Raw genomic sequence first — 11456 nt, forward strand, 5'->3', positions numbered from 1 at the left:
GAATAATAAAAATGCATAAGTGTTAGTTATTGTTATTATTCTCATTATTACTCAAGCCTGGTATTTAAAACAGTTCTCACCTGCAAGACATTTTCTTCAGCACCATTGAAGAGAAACACCACAGCATGACGTAAAGATACTGAAGATGCTGATAAGACACGAAGGACTTCCAGCATTACTGAACAACTAACTGCATCATCACTGGCACCTTCAAACCAAAAAAACAGATTTGCTTCTCAGATTTTAGAACTTTTACATTATAATTGTAATGCCTAAGAATGGAATTTTTTCCCTCAGAGAAGAATCACAAAAGCTGCAAGATCAGAAGCATAACTCTGTCATTGTCAGGTGACCACTATCCCTACCACAGATAAACCTCATGAGGATCTTTGGTTTGCTCACTGACTTACAATCAGAGACTGGAACCAATCCAGGCTCACAGTAGACTGTATCTATTGAATAAAGCAAACACATGAGATCTAAAGTTATACTGAAAACTGGTATTCTCAGCAACTGAAGGCTATTTATCATTTTTTCTCCTTATTCTGCATCCTCTAATATTCTCATTTCTGGTACCTACTGCTTTCTTCATCATCTCCCATTGTCACCCACTCCCTTCTTGCTTATTTTCCTACCAAGATCATAAAAGCTACAAATCATTCCACATCAACAGAGGGGATGGTTTGGATGGTACAGTACTTTTTAAGGTTCTTCCAAGCGGATCAATCATATGATGGAAAAGCACAATGAAAACATTTGTCTGGTAGACACAGTAGCCTAACTAAATCATATATCTGGTCCCACCACTGACAAAGTAGAGGAATTAGTCAAATCTCCTAACCTCTTAACTCAGAAATTTTATATGTTGATTAAAGGAGATTATAAAAAGGACTCTGGTGCCTTGTTTTTTTTTTTAAAGCACTGAAGGGGTAGTTAAAGGAACTGACTGGATATTTGATGGTATTCAGGAATTACTGTTAGGTTTTATAGGTGAAGTAACTAGTAGTATTATGATCATGTCAAATAATACAGAATGAAAAACAGAGAAACCATTATAGCTAAGATCTGCTTCAAAATCATCAAAGAACAGAGGGGTAGAAGCAGAAAATTAAGATTGGATCACTGAAGTTGAATGTACAATGGGGTTCATTAAACATTCTCTTTTTATGTATTTGAGATTTTCCATAATAAAAAGTTCAAACAGCCGCGGGTAGTAACTCACACCTGAAATCCCAGCTTGGGAGGTTGAGGCAGGAGCATTTTGAGTTCAAAGTTAGCCTTAGCAAGACCCTGTCTCTAAATAAAAAATAAAAAGGGCTGAAGACGTGGCTCAATGGTTAAGCATCCCTGGGTTCAATCCCTGGTACCAAAAATAAACAAAAAATTTAAAACAATAAGTTTAAAGAGTATTCCAAGTAAATAAACTCTATCATAACCCAAGCAAGAGCATTTCTGGATCTACACACTGGGAGGCAGTGTGCTCCAGTTTAATGGCTATTTTAGAAAAGGAAAGATTAGGAAATAAATTTTAGCCCTTGCTTTACTCCACTATTTTCCAGTCTAGGAAGCAGAATAATGACAGTCACCTCCCAGGTTTGTTGTGAAGATTATACAAGACAAAACTGGTACCTAAAACCTGGGAGGCATTCCATGTTAATTTTTCCTTCTCCTTTCAGTAAACTTATTCCATGAAGTTCCAAGTTTTCAATTCTGGGAACTTAATGTTCAAATATTATTTCAAAGTGGACATAATTAGTATATTTATTGCTCAATTTAAGTTTTTATGGCTGTTCTACATCTGACACAATAAGACAAAAGGGGTTAAGGATGCCAGCTAAAATAAAAATGCTTGTTTGGGCTTTGTTGAATTCTAGATCCAATTCCTACTGAAGAAGAAACACTATTAACAATTCTTGTCTTGGTAGTGATTACTGAATTGTGGTATTAATCAAAATGAAACAAAGTAATAGTTATCTAATTACTATTCTGCAAGAATATGTTGCCATTACTAAAAAGTGCCACCTTGGGCTGGGGATGTGGCTCAAGCGGTAGCGCGCTCTCCTGGCATGCGTGCGGCCCAGGTTCGATCCTCAGCACCACATACAAAGATGTTGTGTCCACCGAGAACTAAAAAATAAATAAATAAATAACCCCCCCCCTCTAAAAAATATAAAATAAAATAAAAAGTGCCACCTTTGGCTAGGTATGGTGGCATGAACCTGGAATCAGGAGGACGAGACAGGAGGATGATGGTAAGTTGGAGGCTAGCCTGGGCAACTCAGCAAGACCCTGTCTAAAAATAAAAACTAAAGGTTGGGAATGTAGCTCAGTGGTAGAGTGTCCCCGGGTTCAATCCAATTACCAACAACAACAAAAAAGGGCTGGGGCTATAACTCAGTGGCAGAGCGCTTGCCTAGCATGTGTGAGAAACTATGTTAAGTCCTCAGCACCACATAAAAATAAACAAATAAAATAAAGGCATTCTGTCCATCTACAACTACAAAATTTTTTTAAGTGCCGTCCAGAAATAAAAACATTTTTTTAAACATTTACTTTTTTTTTTCAAAGATAGACATAATATCTTTACTTATTTTTATGTGGTGCTGAGGATAGAACCCAGTGCCTACCATGCGTGAGGCAAGTGCTCTATACCCCAGCCCCAAAACATTTACTTTTACTTTGAGGCTGAGAATCATTTTATAATAAAAAGCAAACAATAAAATTTTTCTTTATTAAAAGTAAAAGGGAAATTAAACATATTTATCATTACAGGGTTGATTAATAAATTATGCCGTCCATTTATCTTCCCTTATTTTAATGGTTCTGGTATCTTAGAAGAGAAAGAAAGGGGAGTAGTTGACCAACATACCTTTCTGTTTAGAATTAACCCCAAAATTGAAGCCACTCCCCAAATAACTCAATAACTCTTCTACCAATGACTGAGAACCTCACAGCAGACTCAAAAAGATAATTAAGGCTTTTGTGTGAATAAGATTACTCCTAATTGGTACTAGTTCCTGAGTTTCAAAAACAATAGGGCTGGGGATGTGGTCAGGTACCCCTGAGTTCAATCCCCAGTACAAAAAACAAACAAACAACAACAACAAAAAAAACTCATACTTCAATTTCTATCCCACAAGAATAATTTAGGTAATAGTCTATTTGATGAATGTGCAAAACCTTATTTTATTATTTTTAACAACTTCTTGACAGAAATTTCCTTGAGACTATTGGTATAGGTATTCTTATAAAAATTTAGGTAAAAATGGATTCTAATGGCTCACAAAAATACCATTCTTTAATTAGCACACTACATATGCAATTTGTAACACTTGGCCCCAAGAGTAACAGAATATGCCACTCCAATATATGCCACTTTGGCATAAGGATTATTTTGAACTGAAAGCAACTGAGAAGTGGATAAATGCTCTTGCCTTCCTCCTATTTGCCTAAAATAGGCAATAGGATATAAATTTATGGAGGTATTTTACCTTCCCTCTCTACCAAGAAGGTCAAAGGCTGATCAGCAAAGACAATTTTAGACCCTTATTAACCTAGAAACTGCAGCAGAGAAATTTAAATAACAAACTTTACTAACTAGCTTTATCTACAATATATTTATATTCAAACAATTTGCTGGCCATGGAGACTCGGAGTCCTTTTCCTTTGTCTTGTCAATCCAAAAGGCACTGTGTTTTTGTTGAAGATGCTATATAAGCCAGAGTTCTAAGCCACCTCTTTGATATTTACTCATTTTCCCTGGATACCTTCCTTGTAATACATGGTAATAAACTTTGACTTTTCTCTTTTCAATCTATCTTCTCAGGCTAGGGATATGGTTCGGTGGTAAAGTGTTTGCCTAGCATTCACAAGGTCCTGGGTTAGATCCCCAGCACTGCCCCACCACCACCACCAAAAAAACGATCTTTTTGTTATTACAGGAATTCAATCCATCTAAGAACTATGAAGGACAGAGGGAAAATTATTTTTTCTTCCTCTACATTTACTTATTTTTTTTTTTTAGAAGAGAATTTTATTTTTAATACTTATTTTTTAGTTCTCGGCGGACACAACATTTTTGTTGGTATGTGGTGCTGGGGATCGAACCCAGGCCGCACGCACTCCAGGCAAGCGCGCTACCAGTTGAGCCACATCCCCAGCCCTACATTTACTTATTTACAAATCTTTCTTATATAATATCCTTTATACAATTATGATACTTATTTGCCCCTTCCCAGAACTGATGTATTATAGAGGGTGATGCTTGTTTTATTAGTGCTTTTATTCTGACATAAAAGACCACTGGTTTTCCAACATGGAGGAAAGTACTCCAGCTTTTACATAACAAATATGTGCATACTGATTTCTGAAAAAGCCAAGTACATTCTAAATGATAACATTGTAAAATGCTATTTTCTATTTGTATCTATCCACTTTTCCTACTTTAACTATTGAAAACAATTTTCAGAGGAATCTTATTTTACAAAATGAAAGTTCTATTTAGGAGATTTTCAATCATTTGGAAAACATACATTATATCAGGAACTGTCCTAAATATCAAGTATCCTATTTTTCCAGGTATTTGAGAGCAAGATTTTTAAATTAATTGTGTACTCTAACAGCAATGGCACACAAAATTCTCCCTTTACAAGTCAACAGAAACTGCCAGAAGTGGTATCCTCCAAATCATGTATCCCTTAAAGGCAAAGACTATTCTTTACAAAGTATCCCCACTACTTTTACAATACCTAACTAAATAAACACTTGAAGTGACAGACCTGACTCTAGGACACAGGACACAGACTGGTAACACTGATTAGGCTGCTTCAGTCTACCAAAAACATTTCATGATTGGGCTACCAGCATTAATATTTTAAAAAGTAATAATAATGAAGCACATAAGAGAAAACTGAATGGTTAGATCTTAAAACTGATACCTTCCATCACAACAACAAAAAGACTTGTCTAAGAAAATGGTCCCCAAAACTGCCCAAACATCTTCAGGTTGTTAATAAACTTTCTTAGCTGTTAAGTCTTAAAATGTCTGCAAAACAGGTACATACCTGGTGAATTTGCCACTGAGTCAAAATGACAGTTAGCCAGGACAGCATGCTGGGCTCCATCTCTGGGTTCCAGCTTTACTACAACATTGGTGATGTTGTCATAGTAGCTTGTAAAGCCTCCCAAGAAGTCAATGCTAAAGGAGCCTGTAGGCCGTTGTACATCCACTGAAATCTTGTGAAGTCTATTACTTTGAACTTCAATCAATTTAATCTGTTCCAAAAGGTAGTGCACAGTCAGGATTTCATTTTCTGGACTTCCTGTAGTCCTGGGGCCAATGGATGTTATATGTTCAAGATAATCCCTGGAAGCAGCCAAAAGAATGATGATGACAAACACTTGTAGGCTTAAAACCAACACTTAATACAGAGCAACTTTTCTATTACATGCCACTTCTTCCCTCAAAAAAAGCATAGTTCTTTGGTTTCTCCTATTAAAAAAAAAATACTGCCTTGTTATTAAATCAAGCACTTATTTGCAAGCACTCTACCACTGAGCTACATCCCCAATCCTATAGAACAATCATTTGTAAAATTCCATCATTTTATTTTGCCTCCCAAGAGTTAATGCCTTCAGTTTTATCTACCCATCCGGCTTCCAATTTCTCTCAATCTCCATAACAAATCAATAGAAAGACAGGATCATATTCAAAATGTGTGAACACTGAAGGCTGGATAGGAGAGAATACAACTTCAGGGTGCCACCACTCCTGAAGGTTATTAGTTCTAGGTTTCCAATTCTAAATGGCAGAAATCAATAAGCAAAGACAATCAAGTCAAGAGGGTAAATAAGCAAAGAAAAACATTTGGTGAGGAATGGACTCAGCCTTCCTTCTGTGCACACAGGACCTAAAATCTTCAATTCAGGCCACAACAACTCTATCCTAAAGCAAAAAAAAAAGTTTCAATGCATTACAAATAAGGAAAAAGAGAGGGTTAGGGGTGTTCCAGAAAGTCCCTAAAAAGCTTTCAGCACTTTGCAATCAAAGAAAAAGTTTTTAAAACACAATGATTGTTGAAAACTGCTGACTTATGATTTTATTAACTTTCGGACACTTATTACAATACCCCCAACTTAATCACCTTTCCTAACACACCTAAAGGTCTTTTTAAAAACAAAAGGTTAAACCTTACAGTCACTAACCTAGGGCACCCCCAAAGACAATTTGAGAACTTCTGAAATTGTGTGCAAAATTTCGAATGGGTTTTCCACTGAGACTCCATAGCTTTCAGATTTGGGGGCTGTAAATCTCAGAAAGAACACTACACTAGACTCTTTCAACAGTGCCCCCCCAACACACACACACACACACACACACACACACACACACAAAACCGAATTTATAGTACAGTCTGGACACATATTATTTCTTTCTCATTCATTTCATTTTAAAAGTAAGAAAGCTAATCAAGGCAAAAAGTGGAAGTTGCTCCAGAAGATGTGGATACCACTAACAACCAATCATGTGCAAGGAGAGCACATGAGTAAGTGAAAAAGGCAGCTCCACGTGTAAGTGAAAAAGGAGGCTCAATCCACCCGGCCACCCCCAATCTGTACATACGTACCACGAGATAAACAGGAGACCAGACAAGTCCCCATCCAGGCATTCGGACCCCAGAAGAAGGGCACTTAAGGCAACCCCACCCCACGTGCACCTGCGATGCGGGGACTAAACCTACGCGTCCCGCACCGGCAGGTGCACGCAGGTACCGTGCCCTTGCGCCCGGGAAGGGAACGCAAAGGGACGCGCGGGCAGTCGGGCGAGAGCTGCCGGTACCTGGCATGGCGCGCGTCGAACTCGCCGGGGTGCCCAGAGGTCCCCAGCAGCACGAGCTGCTGCAGCGAGAGCTGTACCAGAAACCGGAGAGCGAGCAGGTAGACAGCGATCGCCACCACTGCGCGTGCCTCGGACAGCCCAGTCCACGCGCCCCGGCTAGCGCAGCCGCTACCCCCCGGGCTCCTCTTCCGCGTCCTCGGGCCTCTGGCCGCGTCTACCAAGGGCTCCTGAGCCGAGGCCTCCCTCTCCGATTGCGACGGAGCCTCCAGTCCTTCCCGACGCTCGGCTCCAACGCGATGCCGCCTCACAGCAGCCGGCTCAGAGCCCCACTCCATGGCCACCAGCCTTAGCCGCCAGCCCAACAGACCCAGCCCGCGACGGCCCCGGCAGCCGCCGCTGCCGCCGCCGCCGCCGCTGCCGCCACCGCAGCGCCTCCTAGTGAGCGGACGGAAACTGCAGAGGGCCAAACTTCTTCTGATTGGCCCGTCCGGCCGCGTCGCGACCAGCTACTTTGGGCAGACCTCTGACCACGGTAGGGTAGGCCCAGACTGAGCGTGGTAGGTATTTCTTCTCCTGTATGGTTTCCCAGCCTGATGGGGAACAGAGATTTCCAAATGGAAAAACACCCATAAGTCTAGAAACGAACAACCCCAAACAAGAGAAAAGTGAGAGAGAGAGAGAGAGAGAGCTTAAAAAAGAATGACGGTGGCTTTTATGGTGCACCTGGTGGATGAGGGAAACAATGGCCCGACTTTCGTAAAGAACATTAGAACAGGCTCAGAAAGAGTAGATTCCTGACTCTTAAAATGAGTAATAGGGCTCATTTTGCTTTCACATGAACAATCTAATCAGATCTTTATAACCTCGTGTCTTTTAGGAGTTCATGCTAAGAATCAAACACTGTCCCAAGTACTTTAACAGTGTCTTATTTGATACTAAGAACCCGGAAAAGGAAATATTTCTATTTCTATTTAATACCCGAGAAACTTAGAGGTAGCAGATGAAGAATTGAAATCTAACTCCGTGGGCTTCCAAAACAGCATTTTGTTCCTCTACTACAAACGACACTCTGGAGAAGAAGATCCAAAAAATTTATTCGTTTTTCAGTGTCACCCTCCGTGGTAAGAAGCATAGTCTTGGTTTTAGTGTGAATCCTAGCCATTAGTCTTCTTCCCTCTTGCTTGTGCAGTGAGCCTCTCTGCTTCATTTGTGTTTCCTGGGCATGCAGTTGATACAGTACCATGAGCCTTATCTAGAAACCAACTGGAAAAGCACACTGCACAATTTTGACTTAATACATTTGTCAGATACAATGCACTATGGTTTTCCTCCAGCTACTTCTCAGGCTCCTCTGCCATCAGAATGCTTTTTATTCCCAGCTCTCCAGCCGCACTAGCCTCTTTCAGACTTCCTGCTTACCATCTTTTCTTCTACAACATGATCTTCTCATATGCTATTTGGATTACCCAGAATGTTTTCCCTTCCCCCATTGCCTAGTTAATTTCTAACTCAGTCCTTCGAATCTCAGTGTAAGTGAGAAACAAGGCCACATAAGCCTGGGAGAGAATGTGTAAATGGTACTTCCTCAAACAAGAATCACTTAAGAAAATTAAGCCTTTCTTGTTTCCCTTATTTGACCAGATATGCACAGGATTATTTAATGTTTCCCTCATTAGACTGTAGGTTCCATTAGGGCAGAAATCATATCTGGTTTTGCTCACTGTTGTCTGCTCTTAACACAAAATTGGCGTGTAGTATATAATCAATAAATAATTCTTTTTTTTTTAAAGATAGGGTCTCACTAAGTTGCTTAGGGTCTCCCTAAGTTGCTGAGGCTGGCCTCTAACTTATGATCCTCCTACCTCAGCCTCCTGAGCTGTCAGGATTATAGATGTATGTCACTGCACCAACAATAAATAATTCTTAAGTAAATGTATAAGTGAAAACATAACAATTTTATGGAAACAACATAATTTTAGCTCTGTGAGATTCTTTCTAGTCTGTAAGCTCTGTGAAGCCAAAGACAATGTCCATCTTATTTATTCATCACCACATCCATAGTGCTTAGCTCTGTGCGTAGCCCATGTCATCATTCAATAAGTAATATTAAATAAAGGAATGAGTATATATTGCCTTCTATGAGAACCAACTGTTTTTGCTATTTACTTCCTCTGAAACCTAGACTTTCTACCATCTTTGAAAAACCTCAAAATCAACTGTGTCCACTGTATAACAAGATGTGGAGGTTTCTGGTGCTTAAGGGAAGGTCACAAATGTCTCAAAGTCTTTTATGCTTTACTTATTTTGTGCCATCATTTGCTGAGCTGATTGGTATCAGAAATCTAGGGACAAAATAGCTATGTGATTGAGTAAATCACTTGAGCTCACTCTTTCTGAATGAATACTTCATGGTAAATGTCTCTGGCCAGACCCTATGGGAGACAGTGTGTCATAATAGAAAAAAAAAACTGGCTATTGAACTCAGGAATCTGAGTTCCTAGATCTGGTACCTTCAATACACATGGCATTATTTAAGTTATAATTTTACCTAGACCAGTTGTTCTTATCTGTGCTAATGGATATATCTGCCTTAATGGGATTCAAGGAGGATTAATCAGTATATATATATGTATATATATATATATATATATATGAATAATATCACACATAATTCTCATTAAAAGCTATTTTAGAGAATTTTCCTTAAATAATCCTTTATAGATTAGAAGTGATTTTCCTATCATGATAATCATAGAACCCTGGGTAGTGCAAATGAAGCTATAATTGAGTTCTTTTTTTTTTTTTTTTTTAAAGAGAGAGAGAGAATTTTTTAAATATTTATTTCTTTTTTAGTTCTCAGCAGACACAACATCTTTGTTTGTATGTGGTGCTGAGGATCGAACCCAGGCCACACGCATCTGAGGCAAGCACGGTACCACTTGAGCCACATCCCCAGCACCTATAATTGAGTTCTTAAAAGGCAGTTTTTCTCTTAGACTTGTATATACTATGGCATTCATATTTGAATATTTTTGAGCTATCATATGTAAGATATCTACTCTGTCAGTTACTAATCAGGGTGGGGAAACAGAAGAACAAATCAATGTTCCTGCCTTCACAGAGGTTACATTCTAACAAAAGGAGTGTAAGTGTATGTGAATAAAATGTCAGGGCTAAGTGCTATGAGGAAAATACAGCAGGAAATTGAGAATGACAGAAGCTGCTGTTGTATTTCAGTGATCAGGGAAGGTCTTTCTGAGTAGATGACATTTGAGGTAACCTGAATGAAGTGAGAAATAGGGCCACATAAGTCTGAGAGAAAATGTTCCAGGCAGAGGAAACTGAGCTGGTATGTTCAGAAGCAACACTGGGAAAGGCCTGTAACAAAAACAGACCAAGCCATGGGGCCAGTGGAAAAGAGAGGTCAGAGAAGCAGACAGGGACCAGAGCAAGGAGAGCTCCTGTCACAGCAAGGACTTTGGCATGATTTTGAGCAGTGAAAGTTTGTGCTCTGAGTGATGTTTCCTGAGATCACTCAGTCTCAATCCCAGGCAGGGCAGGAATGATCACACCTACATCACAAAGGCTAACAGACCTTGATAATGTCTGGCCTTTGAAGCTTTTGAGGCCACTCTGATTTATGTGCAGAAAGATGACCACAGTGTATTGAAATGCAGGCTCTAGTTCCCATGTATCAAATTGCTGATAAAGACAAGATGGATGCCCTATAAGATAAGCTATTGATCACTGGGACTAAATCCATTCATTTAGTTTGTCAGACAAGTATGTGTTTCTTGTGTGTCCCTTCATGAAAAAGTGAGAGCTAGAGTGAGCAACAGGCATAGAGATGCCCCATGACCCTTCTCTCTCACCATTTCTTGGATATTTCCTAGTAAATTAGCCAAAATGAGTGGAAGGGCATGTGACCTGTCAGGATTCAGATGAATTGCCAGCCTCTGGCTCCCACACAGGCCATTCCAAAGCAGATGTGCCTTAGAAGGAAACCACAGCCTACGTTTCTCCTTTCTTGGAAGAGGGCCTATCAGGGCAGGGGTGAAGTTCCCTGGGACTGAGACCTTTTACCTGATGTACATTGACATTGAAATTAAGTGAGGTTCCAGGACAAAGGTGAGAAGAGAGTCGAAACTAAATGCAAAAGACAGAAGCAGATGTCAAAACCTGAAAGACAGTGAGTCAAAAGATTAAAAAAACAAGAAGAGCAAGGGTTACAAATGCAAATAAGATCTTGTATAAATATTGTAGAGAAGTTCTGTTGCCCATAGCTGGGTTTAATATGCTCACTTAGGTAGAATAAGGGTTTGTCAGTTTGGTTTAAAGGACTAGGGATGGAGCTGAGGTTCAGGGAACACCATTAGTTTTTTGGTTGGTTGGTTGGTTGGTTGGTTGGTTTAGATCCATTAATGCTAAAGCTGAGGCCTCAGGATGCTACTAGACAATTAATATTCCTAACTATGAATCTCTAAATTTTTAATATCTGGTGAAAATGGTCAACTACAGGGCATACCCCAACATGTCAGACTGCCTAGGAACCATCAGGAAAGGGTATTTCAAATGGCACAGAAGCCAGATATGCAAATCTGACTTCTCTTTAGAAGTT

General features: G+C 39.6%; 1 protein-coding gene across 1 annotated transcript in view; it reads right to left on the reverse strand.

The window, feature by feature from the left end:
- The window catches only part of Ermp1 (endoplasmic reticulum metallopeptidase 1), a 51466-nt gene extending 44097 nt beyond the window's left edge, over positions 1–7369 (reverse strand). Inside the window, exons 1-3 of the mRNA XM_026391480.2 lie at positions 6839–7369; positions 5064–5365; positions 81–208 (exon numbers count right to left, since the gene is read on the reverse strand). Of these exons, the coding sequence (XP_026247265.2) occupies positions 81–208; positions 5064–5365; positions 6839–7173 (765 nt within the window). The 5' untranslated portion in view covers positions 7174–7369. The remainder of the gene's footprint in view (positions 1–80; positions 209–5063; positions 5366–6838) is intronic.
- Between the last annotated feature and the right edge of the window lie 4087 nt (positions 7370–11456).

Source organism: Urocitellus parryii, chromosome 4 (assembly GCF_045843805.1).
Source record: "Urocitellus parryii isolate mUroPar1 chromosome 4, mUroPar1.hap1, whole genome shotgun sequence".
In the NCBI taxonomy this organism is placed as follows: domain Eukaryota; kingdom Metazoa; phylum Chordata; class Mammalia; order Rodentia; family Sciuridae; genus Urocitellus; species Urocitellus parryii.